General features: G+C 43.4%; 1 protein-coding gene across 1 annotated transcript in view; it reads left to right on the forward strand.

Moving 5' to 3' along the window:
- The window catches only part of fras1 (Fraser extracellular matrix complex subunit 1), a 562,738-nt gene that overhangs the window by 17,752 nt on the left and 518,805 nt on the right, over positions 1-26,181 (forward strand). The window contains exon 2 of the mRNA XM_078543632.1: positions 1,817-1,848. Coding sequence (XP_078399758.1) covers positions 1,817-1,848 — 32 coding nt within the window. The remainder of the gene's footprint in view (positions 1-1,816; positions 1,849-26,181) is intronic.

A 26,181-nucleotide genomic window follows, 5' to 3' on the forward strand; every position in this document is an offset into this window, starting at 1 on the left:
TTCAGTAAAATTGTCTTCAATGTACCTGTACTGTAAAGTAATGTACTACTGTACTGTGATTTGTAAATTGTACTACAGGGTACTGGTACTGTGTAATTGAAAAGTTTTACATTGTTTGTCAATAAAAGAAAACAAAAGCAATTTCTTTAGTAAAATTATTTTTATTTAATCAAAAAAATAGTTTTTATTGACTCCATTAGGGTAAAAATGTGAAACTCGGGTATGGCTGGAACATCTCTAAATCAGTTGCATTATAAGCTGTGTTCACTGTTGCGATTTTGCCCTTTGCGAGATACCGTGGGAATAGAACCCCCATGAACGGCGGAAGTTTACTGTATTAAATACAGATTCCGAAGAAGAGTCATATTGGACTCAAAACGTTAACTCTGTTTCCCTGTGCACAGATGCAGCCAGACCTGCTGAGCTTTTTCAGCATTTTCTGTTTTTGTTTGAGGTCTCCAGCACCCACATTGTCTTGCTTTTATTAAGAACAGATTATCTGTTCATTTCTTTTGCACGCCTTAAAACCTACCTCTTTGACCAAGCGTTTGGTCACCTGTCCTGATGGCCTGAATTTTGCAGTCATATTAATGATGAAAATGGTTGCTGTCATTCTCCTGTGAAACTGACAGCAATTTCTGGCATCTGCAGAGGCATAATTAAGCACGAAAAACCAGAGGTTTCTGTCAGTGATTCCCTATTCCTTCAAAGGGTGCACTGCTGAAGTCCTCACAGATAGAAATCAATTACAAATCACTGAATTTATGTAACCTTCCGCTTTTTATACTGTTATTCTCTATAAAATCCCTTGAAAAAGTTACATCTGTCTGAATGAGGTGTAACTGGGTCTTTAATGGTGTATTAAGTCATAATTATCACTGAACAGCCTAGCTGGTCCTGAAAAGCTAATATGTTGTGGAATGTTACATTTCTCCATTCAAAAACATCCATATATTTGTAAAAGTTTTTTTTCACGGTATTTTAGTTTTGAGCTTAATCTCATGTGCATATGCCAATCTTTTGTTATCTGTAAAATGATTAAAAGGTGAAGGAGCTTTTTACTCCCTGGTTTGATGTCTGTAAGAATTCTTCAGTGGCAATTACTCTTCAGCCTACTTGGTGACATCACTGTTACTGGATGCCACAGGTTCCTCATAGCTGGCACTGGAATGAAATTAATGTTGGGAAATGTGAAATCCACATCAGAGATTGCTAGCTCTTTGTGGGCATCTTCCTCGAGGTCAGTGGCAAGCTCCGTCACTTCCCCACTGACAGCAAAATCCGTGACCATCCTAATGCTGCCTTCATTGGCTCAGTGTTATTTCTATCTGATTATGCTCCTGTGTAGTGTCTTGGGATGTAGCCATTTAAATGCAGCTGTTGTTGTGAGAGTACTATAACTGAACAATCTTGGTTTTGCCTGATATGCATATCTGCATATTCCTTGGAGTGCATAGTGATTAGGAACAGGAAGTCCAATATTTTTTCTCTCTCCTTCCTATCAATGGGTTTTTGAGGCTAATTGTAGTATGAGGAGAAATCTGCCTGAGATTAGATAACTCAGCACAGGGCAGGGATTGAATTTGTTTATATAGTCCAGTGCATTCATTCAGTGAGCCATTTAGGAAGTAGGTGCTCTTCAGTCTCTTCTCTCTTACCATTTGATATTTCAGTGTAATAGAGGAAACAATGAAAGATGACAAAAATTGATTGCATATGTATTGCTGGGGTAAAATTAGAATTGAATTCTTTTATCAGTTGTAAGAATTAAAATAATCCTTTATCACTGAGCTGGCTTCCTGTTTTCTTTCTCCAGGTGCATGCATCCACCAGGGGTCACTTTTTGCGGTAGGTCAAAACTTTACCTTTTGTTATCATAGAGTTTCATTTTATTATGTATGTGTGTAACAATCATATAATATTTCTGCCAGACATAATCAATATTTACTCTGCATGGGCCTTTTGACATACCAGTGCTAAACACATTGCTGCCATCAGGACATGCTAGTTTTCCATTACAAAAATCTGTAAGGTCAAAAGGGTGAAGAGGACTATATATCATTCAAAAAGTAATCCCGTTAAAACAAATAAATGTTCAATAATATAGTCTGGGTTAGCAATGAAAAACACGAGCACATCTTACATGCAAAGTAAAAATTAATCTGTTACACTTTCAATTATATCATACTGTATTTTTGTAATGCATGGTACACTGCTGCTTTACTTTCCATGAGATTACAAATTGTGTTCAGGTTGTCACTGCTGTGAAGTGTGAAATGAAATGAACCACTAACTGTCGCTGTAAAGTTGATTTGAAATTAGCCTGCATTGTGTAAACATTTGGAAAGCAGAAGAGGTTTTAATTTTATTTAAGATGAAGTTCTCCTCCAGCCACCACTGTTTTCATACTAATTAAGGACCTTTTCACTTTAAATTATGCATCTGAAGCTTTGTATAATGCTCTAAGGAGTTAGCTTGAAGTAAACACTGCTGGTTCAGACTAGTCTTTAAGATTGATATCGTCGAACTTCATTAGATGTGCTGCACCAATGCAATTCTTAAACAAGTGAAAAAATTGCTTGGTCAGTCTACACAGATTTTGTATTAGCCAAGCAGCAAATTTTCAATCATGTCAAAGGCAGAATTTCTTTTATGCTGGTGACATCAGTCAGAATTAGAGAAAGACTAATATTCAGGTGTCCAACATAAAGTGTATCTAATAGGATGAATGCTCTTCACCCTTTTGTGAATGACCAACAAGATGGAAACTATTGCTGAAGACCTGGGATTATGGAAGTGTTCATAACTTCATTGATTTGAAAGATTACAGTACAGTATATAATGTAATACAATGCTTCAGTTGAAGCCATATAAACAATAGAACTTCCTTCAGTGCAGAACTTTGATTTTGCAACATTCCAATTTACTAATGAGGTCAGCTAATCTTTCTTAATTGAATTATTTTGGACTCTTCCCCTCCCAGCAAAGTAAGCCTTTAGGTATTGGACTTATGTGGAAAAGGAGGGCTATGATCCATGTGAAATACAGAAAATAGTCAAAAACAGACAGAATACATACTGTGCAGAGAAATTGAAAAATTGTATGTAAGGCCAAGAGCGGATGAGAAATGATTAGCAGGTATCACAAAGGGGAATCCAAAAATCTTCTACAAATATACAAAAAATAAGAGCAGTTAAAGAAATAGCAGGCCTAATAGGGATGAAAAAGGGGTCCAGGTTATGACATATAAGGCCATTAGTAACAAACCAAGCACTAGGGTGTTTTCTCCCAAGAAGTATAGAATTGAAAAGCAGAGAAGTTATGCTAAACTTGTATCGGATCTTGGTTAGACCACACTTGGAGTACTGTTTTCAGTTTTGGTTGCCCATTATAGAAAGGATATAAGGGGCAATGGAGAGGGTACAGAGAAGATTTATAGGCCAGGATTTTCCCCTCGGCGATTTGGGGGTGGGGCCCACTTGCCGAGGGGAACATGACGCGGGATGACGTCGGGAGGAACCCCCGACATCATCCCGGTCCATTTAAATCTTTAGGAAGGCGGGCGGACAGCGAAATCAGCTGTCCGCCCGCTGACCTGTCAATGGCCAATTAAGGCCATTGACAGGCTAATTAACCTTGTTAAAGACCCTGCCCGTCCAAGCTTAAGGCTGGCGGGCAGACCAGGAGCCCCAGCTGGCTCCAGATTATTCATGAAACTTCATCCACTGGCGGGATGAAGTTTCATGTCCGTTTTGTAAAAATTTAATAGACTTGTGTTTCTTATTAACATGTCCCATTTCATGTGACATTGTCATATGAGGGGGACATGTTAATAATTTTAATATTTCTCTATTTTTTGACTTTTCTTACCTGTCAGTAAACTCCCTGAGACAGCACTTTGCCTCAAGGAGCAGTCATGCATGAAATAGCGCACTTTGACAGTTATGAATTCCTTAACCCCCGCACAGGAAGCGCATAGCGCTTCCTGTCAGGCAGGCCGCTGGGCGGGCCTTAATTGGCCCACCCACTGAAAATGGTGGTGGGCCCTGTTTCGGCGGTGTGGGTCGGCTGCCCGCCTGCCGCCGAGCCGGTGGGGCCCGCACGCCCATCAAGGGCAAAATTCTGCCCATAGAAGAATATAAGAAATAGCAGCATGGGTAGACCATATGGCCTCTCAAGCCTGCTCCACCATTCAGTAAGAACATGAATAATCTTCAACCTCAACTGCACTTTCACCAGTTCTCTGTGCACGTTAATATATTACCTGCAATGGAATTCTCCTTTATCTACCCAGCTAGTTAAATCCTCCAAAAAGGTCTTAATAGATTTATCAAACAAGATTTTCCTTCCATAAAACCATATTGACTCTGTCTAATCATACTTCGATTTTCTAAGTACCCTGTCATCAGTGCCTTAATAATGGATTCCAGCATTTTGCTGATGATTGATGTCAGGCTAACTGGCCTGTCGTTCCCTGTTTTCTCTCACCTTCCTTTCATGAATAGCAGTACTACTTTTGCTGTCTAGCAATCCACTGTGATTTTTCCAGAATAGAAGGAATTTTGGAAGATCATAACTAATGCATCCACAATCTCTGCACCAATTTCTTTAGGACTCTAGGATGCAGGCCATCAGGCCCAGTGGATTTGTCTCTGACATTTCCTTTTTCCCCTATATAAGTTATCCTGTCTCAGCCCGTAAGGGACTTTTGCTGCTCTTCTTTTTTACATAACTTGTAGAAACTCTTATAATTTGTTTTTACATTTCTTGCTAGTTTACCCTTAATTTACTTTCTCCCTCTTTTATCAATTTTTTGGTCATCCATTGCTGTTTTCTAAAACTCTTAATCCTCAGGCTTGCCACTCATGTTGACAACATCAGAAGCATCTTTTAATCTTTTTAAGCCTATTGCCAAGGAGAAAATTAACTCTCATTTGGAGAAGTATGGGTTAATTAAGAAACAGCCAGTGCGGATTTGTTAAAACTAAGGGCGGAATTTTGCCCTCGGATGGCGGGCAGGCCCCACCGGCTCGGCGGCAGGCGGGCAGCCGAACTCTGCTGCCGAAACGGGGCCGGCCGCCATTTTGAGTGGGCGGGCCAATTAAGGCCCGCCCAGTGGCCTTCCTGTCAGGAAGCGCTGTGCGATTCCTGTCCGGGGGGGTGGAGGGATTCCCCAGCTGTCAAAGTGTGCTATTTTGCGCATGCGTGCGAAAGAGCGCACTGCTCCTTGAGGCAAAGTGCTGTCTCAGGGAGTTTACTGACAGGTAAGAAAAGTCAAAAAATAGAGAAATATTAAAATTATTAACATGTCCCCCTCATATGACAATGTCACATGAGATGGGACATGTTAATAATAAAAAAAAGTTTATTAAATTTTTAAAAAACGGACATGAAACTTCATCCTGCCAGTGGATGAAGTTTCATGAATAATCTGGAGCCCGCAGGGGATCCTGGCCTGCCCGCCAGCCTTAAGCTTGGACGGGCAGGGTCTTTAACAAGGTTAATTAGCCTGTCAGTGGCCTTAATTGGCCATTGACAGGTCGGCGGGTGGACAGCTGATTTTGCTGTCCGCCTTCCTTCCTGAAGATTTAAATGGACCGGGATGATGTCGGGGGTTCCTCCCGCGTCATTTTCCCCTTGGTGAGTGGGCCCCGGCCCCAAATCGCCGAGGGGAAAATCCTGGCCTAAGTCGTCTCTGACTAACCTGATTGAGTTCTCTGATGAAGTAACAGAAAGGATTGATGGTGCATTAGAGGTTGTTTGTCCAGAACTTCAAAAGGCATTTAAGAACATAAGAAACATACCACATCATAGGCTTATTCAGAATAAAGAAGCACATGGTATTAAAGGGGTGGTGGTAATTTGGGTAGCTAGTTGGCTAAGGGATAGGAAACGGAGAGTAGTGATGCAGAGATTTCTTTTCTAACAGGAGAGAAGTGTGCAGTGGGGTCCCTCAAGAATCAGTATTAGGATCATTACTTTTCTTGTTATGTATAAATAACCTGGACTTGGATCTAGGAGGTACAGTTTCAAAGTTTGAGATTAATACAAAACTTTGTAACATAGTAAATAGTGAGCAGGATAGTAGTAAATTTCAGGAGAAGATAGACTGGTGAAATGAGCAGACAAATGGAAGATGCAAATTGTTGCATGTAAGTATGAAGTGATGTACCTTGAGAGAAACTACATGGAGAGGCAGTGTCATCTAAATGACATTATTGCAATGGCAAGAGAGACCTGGGGCCAAATTTTGGTTTGGGTGCTGAGGCACAATTTGAGGTGCACGAGGATCCGATTTTCCTCTGCATTTTCGACCCTGTGCCATTTTCCTTTGGCCTTTTTTTGCAGATCGGGAATGCCTAATGTGCAAAATGCATACCTGCCCCCATTTTAAATGGGGAATAAAAATTAGGTTTCCTCCTGCGCATCATTTTCATTGTTGGTGTGGGGTTTTGGAAGTCCATTAAAGCACATCAGATTTGAGAGCTCGTGAAGAAAATGGAAAGCCTGCTGAGGAGTCTGTAACGTTCTGAAAGATAAGTGCAAAGTGTTTTCACATTGTCAAGTGTTACTATTGGGTCCTATATTGTGATGTAGTTATGTTTTTAATGCAGTGATTCATCATGGGGATCTGTCCTTTAAAGGTAAGTTGACCCTTACACTGGCCAGTCTTGTGCATTTGTTTACATGCATTACAGTGCTTTCCCAATGGAGAAAATATCACAATGCAATGAAAAATGTTACAAAATGTCCTGTTAGCCTATACTGTCATCTTTTCTACTTTGTTTTAAATGCTGATATATATAAAAAAAACCTTTTTACACTTGAATAAAATCTACACTTGAAAAAATCTAACCACCAGCTCCCTTAAATTGATTGACAGGCACTCCACTTGAAAATTGAAATGAGCACCTTCTGCTCTTTCATTCCCAGAGAATAGTCTGGTGCTTGGATGGCTGTGGCCATAATTAATGCTTAGCTGAGTTCCAAGTGCTAATGGGTTTTAGCATAGTAAATGTTCCATTCATCTGAGAATGAATGGCAGTTTCCAGAAGTTGGGAAAACATATTGACCCTTTGATGTGGTTTCTGGTTTGTTGACATAAGCTAGTAGTATTACAAGTATTACAAGTTTTTTCACATGGCTGAATGCATTTTTTCAAAGTATCAATGAAATGGAGGCTTTTATTAGGTGTGAGATGTCTATATATTTTTCCCAAGGAATGTAAAATATTGATGGAACCTAAGGACTTTATATGTTGCATTACTGGTTGAGTGGCTATGGAGGACACATAAAGGCATAGAGATGGCATGGGCTGGTTAAGGGAGGTGAATGGTGAGGTTTAGGGGCCTTTAAACACTATTGGGAGCTGGATACCATGTTGGAGAATCAATGCGGGCCTTCTGACCGACCCGTCTCTACACCCACACACTTCACACACTCCAGCACGGTTTACAAGCTGCACTGCAAACCTGACCCTGGTGCGAAAAGACAAAAATGGCATATGAAGTTACACACGGGTCGGGTGTGCATTTTCCGAGACCTGAAAATGCGCAGGTGGGGTTTTTGCGAGCCCAGAGGAAGATTCAACCTCCTTGAAGGTGGAAAGGCAATTTGATAAGGCAGTTACAAAAGTACATGGGATACTTGGCTTTGTAAATAGTGGCATTGAATACAAAAACAAGGAAGTTTGGTAAGCCATTACAAATCAGTAGTTAGGCCTCAGCTGGAGCATTGTGCACAATTCTGGGAACCGCACTTTAGCCAGGATGTCAGGGCCTTTGAGAGAATGCAGAGGAGGTTTACCAAATGATACCAGGGATGAGAAACTTCTGGTGAGATTGGAGAAGCTGGGATCTTTCTCCTTAGAGCCTTGCAAGTTAAGGGAAGAGCTAATAGGGGCATACAAAATTATGAGAGGACAAGTAGGGAGAAACTCTGACAAGTGGGTCAGTAACCAAATGACTTTGATTTAAAATATCAGGCAAAAGAACTAAAGAGGAAATGTGGAGTGTTTTTTGTCACTCAGAGGTTTGATACAATGCAGAATGTACTATCTGAAAAGGTGGTGAATAAGACTCCATAGGAACTTTCTAAAAGCAATTGGGCATGTATTTGAAGAGAATCAATTTTCAGGATTATTGGGATAAAACTGGGATATGGGATTAAATTGAATAGCTGTCTCAAAAGCCAACACAGGCATGACAGGCTGAATGGGCCCTTCTGTCATATGATTCTTCGTTGTGTTCCATCCATGAACAGGAATACTGATGAACAAAGTGGAAAACTACTGGTAGTCTTGTTGCATCGGAGGACCAGTCCTATCATAGGCAATTTCTTTGCAGTAAAATTACTAATCTGTTTGATGCTGTAACTGGCCCAGGATGTCTATTGAATCTGGTCTAACTGGCCATCAATAATTTGCTATATTATATTTCATAAATAATAGGGAAGTACTAAATAAGATATGCCAAAGACCATAAGCAAAAGGATCATTACCTAAAGTTTATGCCACATAATTCAATTTTGAATGTATGATAAGTTTGCATGACATTATGTTTGCACCATTTTTAGCAGAGGAGTTAACAGTTGGACACCTCTTTTAAAATAATGGACAAAATGATTTCATATGTACATGTTAAGCATTCATACAGTTAAATTGCATGCTACAATCAGTGGGATCTTTTAGCTGAACAAGCTTATTTGGAATATAATCATTCTATTCCATTTCAAGTAGTATTTCTCAAGGTGTACACAACTTTAAAATTATTTTATGGCTTCTGTCTTTTCTGATGTTAATCTTTGAAAAACATAATGGGGCAGAATTTTCAGATCAGCGTGCAGGCGCACCCCCGACCCGCACGAGCATAAAATAGCGGGTGATGACGTTGGGCGAGCGTCCCGAGGTCATCCCGCCCTCGTGCAATATTTCGGTCGCACAAAAGTCAGAAGCATGCCTGCCGACAATTAAGAGGACAATTAAACCTATTAAAGTTGTTATTGTCCCCAATTTTTCGTGTTCTGTCCAACCCCAAGGGTGGCAGATCGGCAAATTGGCCAGGCAGCTTTTGCATTTTTCATGAAACCACATCCAAGGGCAGCACGAGGTTTCCGTTATTAATTTAAAAAAATCTATGGACAGAATTTTTATAATGTACATGTTCAGGTGACGTTGTGATGCTTGGACATTTTTGTTCTGATTTTAAAACCTTTATTTAATACTTTTGAAGTCTTGAGCTCCCTGAGTCAGCTCTCTGCCTTCAGGGAGTTTTCATTCCGTGCTCGCCCGTGCCCACCCTCCTCCCGCCCCCACCCCAGCAGCACTAGGCATTTCAGCATGCACTTCTCACTGGATGGCCGTTAATTGACCTTCCTCCGGCCAATCCCGGACCCACTGATCGCGCCCGCCGACCTGAAAATTCTGCCCATGAAATATCTGAAGTCAGGTTTGAAAACATTGGACAAGATTTCCCAGTTGGCGAGCGGGGGGCGGGGTCCACTCACCGATGTGTAAAATGACGCAGGATGACGTCAGGCGGAACTCCCGACGTCACCCTGCCTCATTTCAATTTTCAAGTCAGTGGGGGCTCAGCAGAATCAGCCGTGCGCCCGCCGACCTGTCAATGGCCTATTGAGGCCGTTGACAAAGTAATTAAAGTAATTAGTGGACCTGCCCCGGAGGGCATTGGAAACAGCATGAAACCTCATCCACAGGCGGGTTTTCATGTGGGTTTTTAAAAACTTAATAAAAGTGTATTTAAAAGTGATGGACAAGTCCCAACTCATGTGACAGTGTCACATGAGGGAACATGTCAGGGAAATTTTTTTTTTCTGTTTTTAAGGTTTTTTATTGTGGAGCCAATCTCCCTGAGGCAGCACTTAGCCTCATGGAGATGAGTGCGCTCTTCCACGCGCACTCTTGGCTCAGGGAATTCCCCTCCCCACCCGCCTACACAGAGCGCGCATAGTGCTTCCTTATGGACATCACACTGGGTGGGCCTTAATTGGCCCGTCCATGTAAAATTGGGGGCACCGATTGGAGGTGCGCCCGCTCCTGAACCCCCCCCTCCCCCCCCCACCCCGATTGGTGGGGGGGGAGGGGGAATTCTGCCCATTGGGTAGAATTTTCCCTTGTCGGGGGGGTTGTGTGGGGGCGGGTGCGGAACCGATTGGCGCCCCCTATTGTGTCCGTGCCGCCATTTTACGTGGGCAGGCCAATTAAGGCCCACCCAGTGTGATGTCCATAAGGAAGCACTATGCGCGCTCTGTGTAGGCGGGTGGGGAGGGGAATTCCCTGAGCCAAGAGTGTGCGTGAAAGAGCGCACTCATCTCCATGAGGCTAAGTGCTGCCTCAGGGAGATTGACACGCACCTGGAAGCGCTGTGCACTCCCTGTGTAGGCGGTGGGGGAGGTCCCTGAGTTGGGAGTGCGCTCATTTGCACATGCGCGCGAAAGAGTGCAGAAATCTCCCTGAGGCACAGAGCTTTAAGTTTTAAAAATTTTAATAAAGAAATAAAAAATTTAAGACATGTCGCTTCACGTGACAGTGTCACATCAGCTGGGACATGTCAATGAACATTAATGAATAAATTTATTTAATTTATAAACCCTTCATGAAACCTCATCCCGCCTGTAGATGAGGTTCCATAAAAAATGCGAAGGGCGCCTGGGCTCTTCGCCTGCCCGCCAACCTTAAGGTTAGACAGGCAGCTTTCCCAATAGGCTTAATTAGTTAATTAATGGCCCTGGCAGGCCTTTGACAGTTCACGGGCGTGCAGCCGGCTCGGCTGTGTGCCCACTGAACTGAAAATCTAAATGACGCACAGTCATGTCGGGACACACGCTCATCGACACCCCATGTCATTTTACGCCTCAGCAAGCAGGCCCCACCCCCGCTTGCTGAGCCTAAGATTCAGCCCATTAGGTAGATGGTAATATAGAAAATGTGATGACATGTCAATTAAATAGGATGAACCCTTCCGTTGAGAATAAACACAGTAACTGTTAGTAGAAAGTCTTATATTTGACACAGTGGCTGAATTTTTCTGTCGGCGAGAAGGGGGCGGGGCCCACTCGCTGACGCGGGATGATGTCGGGGGGAATCCCTGATGTCACCCCGCCCCATTTAAATTTTCAGGAAGGTGGGGGCACAGTAAAATCAGCTGTCCGCCCACTGACCTGTCAATGGCCTCAATTGATAATTAAAACAATTAAAGGACCTGCCCGTCCAACCTTAAGGTTGGCGGGCAGGCCAGGAGCCCCGGCAGGGAATAGAAAAAACATGAAACCTCATCCACTGGCGGGTTGAGGTATCATGTAGGGTTTAAAAAAGTTTATTAAAGTTTCAGTAAAAGTTATTAACATGCCCCATCTCATGTGACATTGTCACATGAGGGAGACATGTTAAGAATTTTTTTATTTTCTATTTTTAAATTTACAAGGCTGTCAGCGATCTCCCTGAGGCAGCACTTAGCCTCAGGGAGATGTGCGCTCTTTCGAAAGAGCGCACTCTCGCATTTGGGGAATCCCCCCGCCGCCCGCACAGGAAGTGCATAGTGCTTCCTGCCGGGCATCACACTGGGCAGGCCTTAATTGGCCCGCCTACTTAAAATGGCGGCGGGGCCCGCTTCTCCGGTGGGGATCGGCTCCCCGCCTGCCGGAGATTGGGTCGGGCCCACCCGCCCGGCAGGCAGAAAATTCTGCCCTGTATTAAACAGTTTTAGTTGTTGAAAATCATTTTTGCAATAAGCAAATACAAAGGTTGAATCTACAGAGTGTAATGTTTGTAAGAGTCACTGACAATATGCCATATAATCATAGCACCACTGTGACCTAATGGTACTGCTTTATGTTGGCTAAAGTACATGTGTTGAGTTTCTAAGCCAAAGCAACCCCTAAGGGAATCACTAACGTCCTTTTCTCGATCTGTCTCCAATTCTCAAAGTATTGTATCTGCCGGCTTTTCTTGGTTATTATGTGATCTACTATAAGTCAGTGGACTTTTGAAGCAAAGGAAAAGTGATAGATCTGAAGATTAAAGTCAAGAAAATTAATTCTGCCTTGGCCGTTGAAGTCATAACCTAAAGGCAGCAAAGTGAACTAGGTACTGCTTAACATTGACTTTGACAGTTGTTGAGCATAAAATCAATCCTGTACAGTGGAGTTTTGAGCTTTGCAGCTTTTCACTGCATATTTTAGTCGGCAGAAAAGCCCTACAGTGCAGCAAAGCCAGAAAAACCCCAGATCTCTCGTTGTTACATACATCAGCCATTTAAGTTGTATGGCAATTCAGAGCAGATATAAAAAAAAAGGATTAAGAAGTACAAGGAGAGAGAATGAGAATAGATTAGCAGCCAACATAAAAGGGAACACAAATGTCTCCTATAAACACATAAATAGTAAAAGGGTAGCCAAAGGAAGGGTAGACCGATTATGGACCAAAAAGCGAATCTTCTTGTGGAGGGAAAGGCATTGGCTGAAGTACCAAATGAGTACTTTGCATCTGGTTTCATTAGAGACAAGGATGCCGCAAATATAGCAGTAAAGGATGAGGCAGTACAGTGTTGGATAGGATAAAAATACATAAAGAGGAAGTATTTAAAAGATTGGCAGTCCTCAAAGTAGTGAAGTAACCCAGCTCAAATGAAATGCATAGTTGGTTACTGAGGGAAGTTTGGGTGGCAATTGAAAAGACACTATCTGCAATCTTCCACACCTCCTTAAATATGGAGGTGCTGCCAGAGGACTGGAGGATTGCAAATGTTAAACCACTGTTCAAAAAAGGGGAGGTTTCAGAGCAGATATAAAAAAACCTTCCTTAAGGTTGGCGGGCAGACAAAGAGCCCAGGCCCCAACTCAGGGACATCCTCCCTGCCCGCACAGGGAGCACTCAGCGCTTCTGGGCATGCTTCACGCTGGGCGGGCCTTAATTGGCCCACCCACATAAAATGGTGGCGCGGACCCGATTGGGGGTGCCCATCGGGTTCACGCCCGCCCCCGCACAACCCCCCCTGACGGGGGGAAATTCTCCCCATAAAGTAGTATTCCCCAGTTGTAAGTGTTAGGGCCCCTGCTCTTTAATGACATGGACTTGTTAGACAGAGCATAATTTCAAAGTTTGCAGGTGATATGAACTTGGAAATGTAGTAAATAATGAGGACAGTAACAGACTTCAGAAGGACATAGACATAAAATGGGCAGACACATGGCAGATGGGAATCAGGGGGAAAACTCTCCACTGGTTTGAATCATGCCTAATACAAAAGAAAATGGCTGTGGTTGTTGAGGCCACTCATTTCGACAGCAAGAGTTCCTTGGATAGTGTCCTAGGCCCAACCATCTTCATCAAGACCTGAAACTTCACCTCTGTTTCTTTCTCCATAGATGCTTCCTGACCTGCTGAGTATTTCCTCCATTTTCTGTTTTTATTCCTGAAGTACTTTGCGCAGTTTTGGTCTCTTTATTTAAGGAAAAGCGCACTTGCATTAGAGATGGTACTGTGGAGATTCACTAAATTGGATCCTGGGATGAGAGGGTTGACCTATGATGAGAGGCTGAGTAAATTGAGCCTATGCTCTTTGGAGTTGAGAAGAATGAGAGGTATCTCATTGAAACATACAAGACTCTGAAGGGATTTGTTGCTTCCCCGAGCTGGGGAAGCTAGAATACAGGGGGAGAGGGTGGGGGTGGGGGCACAGTCCCAGGATGAAGGACTTCACTACAAGGGTTGTTAATCTTTGGAATCCCAGAGGGTTGTGGATGCTCCATCAGTGAGTATATTCAGAACTGAGATAGATAGATTTTTGGTCTCTTGGGGGATTGAAGGATATGGAGAGCGTGCAGGAAAATGAATTCGAGGCTAAAGATCAGCCAATATCGTATTGAATGGGCTCCAGAGGTTGTACAGTTTACTCCTGCGCATATTTCTTATGTTCTTGTGTTCACAGAAGAAATTTATTAGAATTGTACTGGGGATGAGAGACTTTAGTTATGTGAAGAGACTGGAAAAGCTGGGGATGTTCTCCTTAGAATAGAGAGGAAAAGAGGAGATTTGATAAAGGTGTTCAAAATCATTATTGGTTTTGACAGAGTAAATAAGGAGAAACTGTTTCTCGTGGTAGTAGGCTTGGTAACCCGAGGGCACAGATTTAAGGTGATTGCAAAAAAAAATGACGTGAGGAAATAATTTTTACACAGTGAGTTATGATGATTTGGAATGCAATGCCTTAAAGAATGGTAGAAGCAGATTCAATCATAGCATACAAAGGAAAATTGGATCAATACAAGAAGGGAATAAATATATAGGGCTGTGGGGAATGAACAGATGAGTGGGATTATGTGAACAGTTCTACCAAAGGGCCAGCACAGGAGCAATGGGTCAAATCGGCTCCTTCTGTGCTATATAATATTCTAATTCCATGTTGAACTAGCATTAACATACTATCAGGCTGTATGTTTTTGTTTGTATAATTTAGTTTACCTTTTTTCATTTCTTCCTGGATCCCTTTAATGTTTAGTCCCCTCATGTTAAGATGTTCTTTTCACTGTTAATGAAGTTTTGATTGGGAAGAATTTTCCCCCTGTTGGGAGGGAAGTTCAGGAGCGGGCACGTGCGGGCGCACCTCCAATCGGCCGCCATTTTATGTGGGTGGTCCAATTAAGGCCCGCCCATCGTGACATCCACCAGGAAGCGCTTATGTGCTCCCTGTGCAGGCGGCGGGGGGTGGGGGTATTCCCTAAGCCGAGAGAAAGAGCGCACTTGTCTCCCTGAGGCTAAGTGCTGCCTCAGGGAGATCAGCACCAAATTCAAAAATATGAAATATAGAAAAATAAAATTTCCCTGACATGTCCCCTCATCTGACACTGTCACATGAGTTGGGACATGTCCATCACTTTTAATTAAACTTATATTAAATTTTAAAAAACCTACATGAAACCTCACGCCGCCCGTGGATGAGGTTTTATGCTTTTTCTGAAGCCTGCCAGGGCTCCCGGCCTGCCCGCCAACCTTAAGGTTGGACGGGCAGATCCTTTAAGTACTTCAGTTAGTTTTTAAATGGCCTCACTTGGTCGTTGACAGGTTGGCGGGCGCACAGCTGATTCGGCTGTGCCCCTGCCGACCTGAAAATTGAAATGAGTCGGGGTGACGACCTCATCCCACGTCATTTTATGCGTCAGCGAGTGGGCCCCGCTCCCTGCTCCCCGAAATTAATATCCTGCCCGTGGCTCTGAGAGGAAGTAGCAGGTGATTGGCTCAGAAGTTTTAGCTGTGGGCGGTCCATAACTGGGATCTGGAAATTGTGTAGTGGCAGTTTGGAGTAAGTTAAATCTTTGATTTCTTTCTTCCATCCATGTGGGAAGATGCTTTCTTATCATTCCTTACCTGTTCCCTTCCAACATCCATTTGCCCTCTCTTTAAGGCCACGTTGGGATTAGAAATTCACTGGGGTTAATTAAACCTAATCCATCCAGTGGAATACTAATGGGGCAGAACTTTATATTCCAACACGCTGGAACGTAAAATGATGTGCAATGTTGGGCATACGTCCTGACGCCATTGCGAACTCGCGTGATATTTCATTCACCGGGCGCATGCCGGATAATTGAAAGGCCTATTAAGGCCATTAACTAAGTAATTATGTTGAATTTTACGCTGCCCATCCAACCTAACAGTTGGCAGGCAGGTGAAAAGCGGGATGAGGTTTCCTTAAGCTAATACTGATTAAATAAAAACTTTACTTTGAAAATAAAAACATGTGCCATCTCGTTTGACACAGTCACATGAGGGGACATGTTTCATTAAATTTTTACTGGCCTGAATTTTCCCGTCGGCGATTTGGGGGCGGGGCCCGCTCACCGACGAGAAAATAATGCCAGATGACTTCAGGAGGAACCCCCGACGTCATCCCAGTCCATTTAAATATTGAGGAAGGCGGGCCGACAGCGAAATCAGCTGTCCGCCCGCCGACCTGTCAATGGCCAATTAAGGCCATTGACAGGATAATTAAAGTAGTTATAGGCCCTGCCCGTCCAGCCTTAAGGTTGGCGGGCAGGCCAGGAGCCCCAGCGGGCAATAGAAAAAACATAAAACCTCATCCATTGGCGGGATGAGGTTTCATGTCCGCTTTAACAATGTTTAATAAATTTTATGTGATATTTATTAACAAGTCCCATCTCGTGTGACATTGTCACATGAGGGGGACATGTTAATTTTTTTGTTTTTCGATTTTTTTAAGTTTGTAACACTTTCACTGATCTCCCTGAGGCAGCACTTAGTCTCAGGGAGCAGTGCGCTCTTTTGCGCGCATGCGTGGAAGAGCGCACTTTGACAGATGGGGAATCCGCCCCCCCCCCCCCCCCCCCCCCCCCCCCGCACAGTAAGCGCATAGCTTTCTGTCGGGCAGGCCACTGGGCGGGCCTTAATTGGCCAGTCCACTTAAAATGGGGGCGGGGCCCGTTTCCGTGGTGGAGTTCGGCTGCCCGCCGGCCGCTGTGCCAGTGGGGCCCGCCCGCCAACCTAGGGCAAAATTCTGCCCACTGTCCTTATATATTTTCTTAAAAAACGCTTCAATCTCCCTGAGGCAGCTCCATGCCTCAGGGTGATTGAAGCGCTCTGCCGCGCGCACGTGTGAAAGGGTATTAGACCCAACTCTCCCTCCTCCCCCCACCCGCACAGGTTGCACTCAGCGCTACCGCTCACGATCCACGCAGGGCGGACCTTAATTGGTCCACCCGTGTGAATTCGCGGTGTGGAGCCGATCGCGGGCGGCAGTCGGTTCCGCGACCACCCCCGCCCGCTTCTGCCAAGCCCGTCTGACGACTGGAAAATCCTGGCCACAGGGTTCAACTGGCCACCCTTTTAAACCTGACCCAATTTACTTGTCATTGATTTTAGTTGGACAGATTATAAAATAGGCAGATGATCCTCTCATATCAGGTGGGGAAGGTTGAAATAACTGCCGCTATGTGGGGAGTCTCAGTGATTTTATATAAGAGTTGGTGTGTCAAAAATATATCATCTGGAAATATTACTCACTATTTTAAGTTTAATTCAGGGGTTATTCACTAACTTTTCATCATCTGCCACTAGCCACTGATGTTTTGTGGTATAAATAAATTATTCTGACCAGAAGGATATGGGCTCAATCTCAGTTGGGTGCACATTATGTTAGGTTGGAGGAAACTGTCTAGGATTTACTCTTGCTTTCTTGGACACAGTTGAGACTAGCTGGTTTCCAACCCTTATAGTTTAGGTTCGTAGACAAATGATGATTACTTGAGGTGAGATTCTGCCAGCTAACCATAGCCCATCAGGGAGTTAACCCCTTCAGAGATGGAAGGGAGAAATTTTTTAAAACAAAATTGTAACACATAAATATCAGAAATATCAACAGCTGATAGGTTGTCAGTGGAGCCCAGAAACATGAGGAGCAAGATTTCTGCTGAGAGTTACAGTGAGGGTAAGAAAGGTCAAAGATAATTCCTTAGCTGCATCATGCTGAGTATTTCCTTAAACTGGACATTAACCAAGCTAAACATCCCCAATGACAGAATACAGATTCAAAATTAACAGCTTTAAATATTTAACCATTATTGGTATTCTTTCTCTTATAAATTAATGAATTTCACAACGTGTGCTAGGAACGTACTGAACAGCATTAAGTGTTTATTTTGCAAGGCAAAGCTGAGTTTCCTAACTATTAGTATGTCTGAACGTGGACTTGATGCACTGCAGATGACACAATAACACATGCAGACCCTAAGTAAATACTCTTCATCATTAAAAAATGTCTCTTATATAGTGTTAATTGTGTTTTCCTTTCTTCTCCGTGACATGTTTCTTTAAAACTGAGAATATGGATCCAAAATTAACAGCATGATTCGGAACTGAATATTTCATGGTGTTTTTGCAAATGGCTTTGATGTTAAATCAACATCCAAATAAACATTGAATGCAGAATTTATGTTCCACTCTGCTGTTGCCTGTTTGATTTTTTGACTTGACTGCTGTAGTTCTATAACCTAATTTAATGTAATTGAAAACATTAATGAGGCAATTGTACAGGCTGGTGGACTGGTGGAAAAGATACAATTTCAAATAGCCAGAAAGCTGGTTAAGAGCACCACATTTCAAAGACAAACCCAGGATCTTTCATCATTGCTGGTGCTGATACTCTGCATAGAGGAATTTGCAGTTTCTCCAGAGTACTTTCTGCATGTATTATTTTTCAAGTACTAATTACCTGTTACTGATGCTCAAGTATGAAATGTGGACATTTGGTTACATTCCAAATAATAGCTCAGGACTTTGTATGCAGGATGAATGTTCTGACTCTGTGAGAGTCCAAGAGACTTTCCATCTGTTTTGCTTGTCTCAGTGGGGAGAATTTTCCCCCCACTGGGGGGGTTGTGCAGGGGCAGGCGGGGGTGGGTGCGAACCCGATCGGCGCCCCCAATTGGGTCTGTGCCGCCATTTTACAAGGGTGGCCCAATTAAGGCCCACCCAGCGTGACGCATGCCTGGAAGCGCTGAGCGCTCCCTGTGCGGGTGGGGCGGGGGGGGGAGGAGAATTCCCTGAGTTGGGGCCTGCGCTGTTTCGCACATGCATGCGAAAGAGCACAGAAATCTCCCTGAGGCACAGAGGTCCCTCAGAGATTAGTTTAAGTTTTAAAAAGCTAAATAAAGTAAAGAAAAAATTTTAAGACATGTCCCTTCATTTGACAGTGTCACATGAGCTGGGACATGTCAATGAATTTTTAACATTTTTTTTATTCAATTTATAAACACTTGATGAAATCTCATCCCGCCCGTGGATGAGGTTCCATGAAAGATGCGAAGGCCGCCTGGGTTCTTCGCCTGCCCACCAACCTTAAGGTTGGATGGGCAGCTCAGTTTATTGGTTTAATTAGTTTTTAAGTGGCCTTAATAGGTCTTTGACAGTTCGGTGGGCTGCGTGCCTGCCGAACTGAAAATCTAAATGACGCGCGGTGACGTTGGGACAAAATGTTACATGTCGGCGGGCGAGCCCTACCCCTGCTCACCGACCTGAAAATTCTGCCCAGTGTTTTTTTTGCCCTGAATAACTTTAGTAGTACTTGCCCTGAAAAGTCATTCATTTCATGGCAAAAAAAAACTGACTACATTTGATGCTGTATGAAAAACGAAGTAAATATCATAAGACTTATTTCTAATTAAATTAAAAAGAAGTTTACTATTCACTTTCTCCGTAACACTGACGTGCTAACATCTGAAACAATTTATAAACCAAGTCACATTTTAACAGAGGCTCTGGTCTCTCTTATTTGGTGCTTTATAATATGTCAGCCTGCACATACAGGAGTATTTTTCTGATTATATGGTGCCAAACTGTTAAGATGAATACCAGTTTAAAAGATCAGCTAATTTCAGGTGGTGAATGTTTTATTATAATGTTCTCAACATATTTGGCACTTCAGATCAAAGCCTTTTCAACTGCAATACAACAAATATTTGCCTGCAAAATCTATTTTTAAGCGGCTATCTCTTTTTGACACATCAAAGGTACAATTAGTAAATAATCTGGTACCAAGTTGTACCTTGTGAAACTGGTAATCAAGAGAAAAATGAAGGCAAGGGGAGCCACTCTGCTTTGGGAAGGTGGAATTAACCCAGATAGAGTCTACGCAGTGATTGCACATCAAAGGCAACAAAGAGGTAGTGACAAATGTTAAAACCTAACCCTTTGCATGGGATGTGGAATTGTTTTGACTTGAGTGTAACTCCTAGCCTGCTTTCATAGAATACCAGAGCGTAGAGCAACAAAGCACAATTTAATTGTGTTCATACCTGAAATTGTAATCATTGATTGCAAGAAATTTTCAGACAGTCTGAGAAAATGGCTTTTCCTGCTGTTTATAGTTTTAGTCTAAGTCTGGCCTCCTTCCCATCCCCTATTTAATTGCTCAACCATTGGCAGCTATGCTTTCAGTCTAGGCTCTAAACCTCTCCCCCTCTCTCTCCTCTTTTAAAACACTCCTTAAAAACCTAGTTCTTTGACCAAAACAAAAACAGAATTACCTGGAAAAACTCAGCAGGTCTGGCAGCATCGGCGGAGAAGAAAAGAGTTGACGTTTCGAGTCCTCATGACCCTTCAGCAGAACTGAGTAAAGTTAGGAGAGGGGTGAAATATAAGCTGGTTTAAGATGGTGGGCGGGGGGGGGGTGGGGGTGTGGGGAGAGAGAAATGCCACTCTTCTTTGACCAAGTTTGTCAGTATTTTTCCTAATATTTCCTGACGTGACTTGGTGTCAAATTCTGTTTGATAATACTCCTGTGAAGTGCCTTGTTAAGTTTTCACTACATTAAAGGTACTATGTAAATGTAAATTGTTGTTGTGGTGCTATATCATGGTAAGAAGCAGTAAAAGTGTACTGAATGTATTCATAGGCCTAAAGGAAGGTTGTAACATTTGGCGGGGTGGCGGGGGGGTGTGATCAAGAAGGAGTTACAGAATGATCAAAGGTATGCATCAGCGATGAAAGCATTTGATAATATGAGTGGTAGATAACAGTAAACATTTGACATCTTGCCCTGATTTGATCCTGGTAATTTGGCCAAACAAAATTAATGGCAATCTTTGTTTGACTGTTCCTATATTGGCTACTAGAGGGTCTCCTGGTGATCAAGACAATTATCAGAGTCAGAAACATGTCAGGCTGATAGAAGTTTCACAGCACCTAGGTTTCCACAATTACTTAACCGAGAGGTGTCTTGATCTTGGCTGGAAATTTTGCCAGTGATAAGTTAAGTCTAAAACATAGGTTTCTAATCACATAATAGACACCAGTATACAAAGGATAAAGAGACATCGGAGCTCTGAAGCAATCAATTGGATCAACTAATAGTAGTTTTAATAAAATTTGTAAAAAGTTGACAATATTTCCTCAAGACTGAGGGAAAAAATACATCTGATGATTACAGAACACAGAGCAGATCCATTACTCAATTTTGGTTGGATAATTTCTGCACCCATGATAATGTACCCAGCTTAAAAGTGAAATTTGACTAATGCATGGTTAATAACATTTCAATATATAGCAACGACTAAGGTCTAACAACATTTCGGTAATAGTACTGAAGACTTGGGCTCCAGAACTAGCTGTGCTCCTAGCCAAGCTGTTCCAGCAGCTACAACACTGGCATCTACTTCAAAAATTGCCCAGAAATGTCCTGTCCACAAAAAACAAATCCAAACTGGTCAATTGTGACCCCATCAGTGTCCTCTCAATTATCAGCAAAGTGATGGAAGTTCTTGTTGACAGTGCTACTAAATGGCACTTGCTCAACAATAACTTGCTCATGAATGCTCAGTTTAGGTTCCACCAGAGCCCCTCAACTCCAGACTTCATTACAGCCTTGGATCTAAACATGGACAAGAGAGCTGAATTCAAGAGCTGTGATAGAGTGACTGCCCTTGACATCAAGGTAACATTTAATGGAGTGTGACATCAAGGAGCCCTAGCCTATCCCATCTATTAACCCTCGATATTATACCTCCCCCCAAGTATACTATCCTACTTTTGAACAACATGAAACTCTGTCTTTAACCATTTACATTACATTTCTGTAACTCCCCTTTTTTACAACTACAGATTCTACCCAACTTGAACTTCTACTCTCCCCTCCCCAAGTCACGGTCCTTGGGGAATCAATCTCCCTCAGTATTCTCAGCCTTTAGGTAAGACGTCTTTGAGACATGAGAGCTTTCTTTTGCATCTGGTGGGGCATCATCATGTGCAGAAGAGGACGACACTTCAGCGTCATTGCTGTCAGCATAGCTCAGAAGCAGAGTGTAGTTTGCAGGATGGCTGAACTGCACGGACAACAAAAACTTTTCAACAAAAGATTGATCCACAAGAGAAGACTGAAGAGAATCGACCTTTGGACCCTCTGGGGCTAGAAGAGAAGAACTCAGGACACTTTGAGGAACTTGCTGCTCCCTCAAAAGGGCTCTGGGAAGAAGCTTCAGAAGAGGAATGATATTCAACTCCAGGGAAGATTGTCAGTTGCATCATCCATTGCTGTATCAAATTTAAAAAATAAATAAATTCATTCATGGGTTATGGACATCACTGGCTGGGCCAACATTTATTGCCCATCCCTAATTGCCCTTGAGAAGGTGAGCTGCTTTCTTGAACTGCTGCAGTCCATGTGGTGTTGGTACACCTAGAGTGTTGTTAGGTAGGGAGGAAAAGTTGGACTGAAAAGGCAGTGAAGATCTGAGATTTCAATAAACTTAGACGACGAAGGAAAAAACAACTAATTTCCTGCAAGATTTTCAGGTAAAGAAGAAGAGATGATTTCTCAATGATATTCCTGGAGGACCTTCTACTTTCTGTAGGCAGTGGTAACAGAGGCACACTTCTCTATGTGAGGTTGCTCCACACTGGGCAATGGTAAGAATTGCTTAGAATATGGAGGCAAGACAGCCTCATCTTCTGTAATGAGATGAATTTCTTGTAGACAATCAACTTGGGGACAAGATTGCTATACAGGATTCTGCAGCATCAGAAGTGCTAAGATTCTACCGCAGGCTCTGTGCTGACTCCCATATCTGAAGAGAAGAAGACTTTCAGCTGGGACAGAAGACTTTCACCTGGGGAAGGCAGCAACTCTTCAGCAGTGTGATCCTTATGGACTTTGACTTGCACTCAGGCAAGGCACTCTCTTTGGAAGATTCCTTGTGAACAACAGGAGATAAAGTAGACAATACATTGCTAGAGTCAGTGGAACTAAGATCTGAATGCTGCTCAGCCTCTAAAAGCACAGCTGATTCTTCTATAAAGACAACAGAGACGTCTAAGGTGCATCCACCAATGGGAAAGACAAATAATTTCCTCAGACCTCGACCTCCAAGGGCAATTTTTCAGTCGGTGTGTGGGGGCGGGCCCGACGTAAAATGATGCGCGATGATGTCGGGTGTGCGTCCTGATGTTATCGCGCAGTCCCACGATATTTCCTTTGGTGGGCGCGCAGCCGGAGTTGGCTGTGTGCCTGCCAAAATGTAAATGGCCTATTAAGGCCATTAAGAAAGTAATTCATGTAATTAGTAATGCTGCCCGTCCAACCTTCAGGTTGGCGGGCAGGCGAAAAGGCCAAGCGGCCTTCGGGTTTTTTAGGAAACCTCACTCACGAGCGGGATGAGGTTTCCTAAAGCGTTTATAAAAAATTTTTCTTGAAATATAAAAACATGTCCCATCTCATGTGACACAGTCACATGAGGGGACATGTTAAAAAAATTTTTTAAACCTTTTATTTAATAATTTTAATGTCGATTCAATCTTCCTGAAGCAGCGCCATGCTTCAGGGAGTTTGCTGCGCCTTTTCGTCTGCATGCGCGAAAGAGCGCTGGCCCCGACTCTCCCTCCTCTCTCTGCCTGCACAGGTAGCGCTGAGTGCTACCATCTGCATATTATGCTGGGCAGGCCTTAATTAGCCCTCCCGTGTAAAATAGCGGCACAGAGCTGATCGCGGGCGGCGATCTGCTCCGCGCCTGCCCCCGCCCACTTGGCAAGAGATCACTCAGTACTGCAAGGGATTCTTCTTCATCACTCTCTAGTAAGAGCCACTTCATGTCCAGCAGGTCTTCATGGGGATGGTCACCATCTGCTGCAGTGCCTTCTGTATCTGCCACCTCTGGCCTTACTTCATGAAGAACTGAGAGATTCATAACTCCCATGTCTGCCCTGGGTCTAAAGGAACTTACTGCTGAGTGTATAAACTTTCTCAGCTTCTGAAGGCTGAATTACCACTGCTTCTAAATAAAAGGTTGGAGATTGTTGCATGAAAGGCAGTGAGTCGTTCAAATGATGAGGATCGTTTGTTTTTTCTTGGATTCCTAGAGGTATGCCAACATCGCCACTCAATAAGGACGTATGGTGATTGTGAGGATGTTAGAAAGAATCAACGATCTGTTGCCTCACATAGCTAAGAGGAGCAATAATCCTACCTTTGATTGGAAGTCCTGTGCCACCTGGACTTTGTAACTTGATGTCTGATGGATAAAAGATCATTGGCTGAATCCCGTCAAGGTCATCTGTTAATATGTTAACAGCTGCTCCAGTATCAATTTTAAAGTAGCATCGATGCCTTGGACTGTAGCTGACCTGTAGTCTAGGTTAAGACTATCTGCTTGCCCTGGGAACTCTGTTATTTTGTCTGTTTTTTGACTTTCCATTTCTTGGAGAGAATGTGTTTCATAAATAATTTCTGGTCTTCGGCTTCAATTAAAATGACTGGATTTGCAGAAATGCTTTAAATGTCTTGTTTTGTCACACTGGAAGTATTCCACAACCCTGCTGGGCAGTCATGGCGTCCATGATGGGTTTTTCGCACCACAATGCAAATATCTCAAAATGGCTGCCGGAGTGGAGTTTTGCTTGGTTTGGCCGGCTTTCTGGTGGGTGGAGCTGCTGCCTGTGGGCCTATCTAATCCATGGAGTCATGTGAAGCCCCGGACTCACCTTGAACTATAACCCAATTTGGTGCTCAGAGTTGAGGCCACATTTCTCATTGAACTGTTTGATTTATAAGGAGGTTTTGTGGTAGACTAAGAAGCGTATCAAAGGATTTAAGAATGGAGTCAAAGTCTGCAGTGGACTCCTGTACACCCTACCTTAGGAGCATGTTGTCTGCTACTGGTCCTGTGGCGTAAAGAAAGGAACTAACTTGAAGCTTTGGCTCCTTTTCATGAAGACCTGATGCTGCTTGGTACTGGGGAAAATGACATTTCCATAACTTCCACTGCTGGCTCTCTGCGGGCCCTTGAGGTGGTCAAAGGGTGGGGCAAGTTCAGGGACCGCTCACCAGGTACAGTCACTGCTACCTCTCTCCAGTGTGCCCCCTTCTACAGCCAAAATTTTTCTACAAGCTGATCTCAAAGGTTTCTTCGTTCTGTGGTTCCTTCGGCAACACCGATTGTATTTTTTACATCGAGGTCTCCACGGCTGCCACCATGTTCCAAGATGGATCCTTCTGTCTTGGAGTCCAGGTGTCGGACTTGGCTCTTAGACAGAGGGCAGAATTTTGCCGTCGGCAAGCAGGGGGTGGGTCCCGCTCGCTGACGTGTAAAATGACGCGGGATGATGTCGGGCGGAACCCCCGATGTCATCCCGCCCCATTTAAATTTTCAGGAAGGCGGGCCTGCAGCAAAGTCAGCTGTCCGCCCCGCCAACTTGTCAGTGGCCAATAAGGTTGGTGGGCAGGCCAGGAACCCCGGCTGGCAATAGAAAAAACATGAAACCTCATCCACTGGCGGGATGAGGTTTCATATAGGGTTTTAAAAAGTTTAATAAACTTATTATGTAAATTATGAACATATCCCATCTCATATGTCACATGAGAGGGACATGTTAGGGAATTTTGTTTTTTCTATTTTTCATATTTTTAAAAGTGTCAGCGATCTCCCTGAGGCAGCACTTAGCCTTCAGAGAGATGTGCGCTCTTTCATACGCATGCGTGAAAGAGCGCACTCTCGCTTTAGGGGAATCCCCCCCCCCCCCACCCGGACAGGAAGCGCATAGCGCTTCCCGCCGGACGTCACCTGGGCGGGCCTTAATTGGCTCACCCACATAAAATGGCAGCAGGGCCCACTTCTCTGGCGGGGATTAGCTCCCCGCCTGCCGGAGATTGGGTCGGGCCCGCCCGCCTGACAGGCAGAAAATTCTGCTCTCTTAGTACTACATCTAAACAGGTTAACAGAGTAGGCACGCTGTTCCTAGGCATGAACCCAATCTCTCCAGAGATTGTCTAACACAAGACTGACTGATGTCAGTGATACATCATCATCTACATCATACGTCAGCTTTCCCACATGTTAACCCTTTATACAACATTCTGTTGCACTCTCCGCAAATGTTGCTTTACCTGCTAAGTAATTTCAGCATTTTCTGTGTATATAATATATTATGTCTGCTTTGTTAGAACCATCAATATGTCTGTTGCATGCCATTAGCAATTTAAATGCTTCACTTTACACTTATCCTCTTGATAAGCTGGCAGTGAAAAAAGCACGGTGGCGCATTTTTGAGCCATCAGAGATCTTAACATACTTGAGTATATCATTAATAAACTGTTCCAGTAATAAGTGATTTACTGCAACTCATTATTTTATGTGCTTATCTTCAGAAATAGATTTCCTTACGAC

Source organism: Cetorhinus maximus, chromosome 1 (assembly GCF_964194155.1).
Source record: "Cetorhinus maximus chromosome 1, sCetMax3.hap1.1, whole genome shotgun sequence".
In the NCBI taxonomy this organism is placed as follows: domain Eukaryota; kingdom Metazoa; phylum Chordata; class Chondrichthyes; order Lamniformes; family Cetorhinidae; genus Cetorhinus; species Cetorhinus maximus.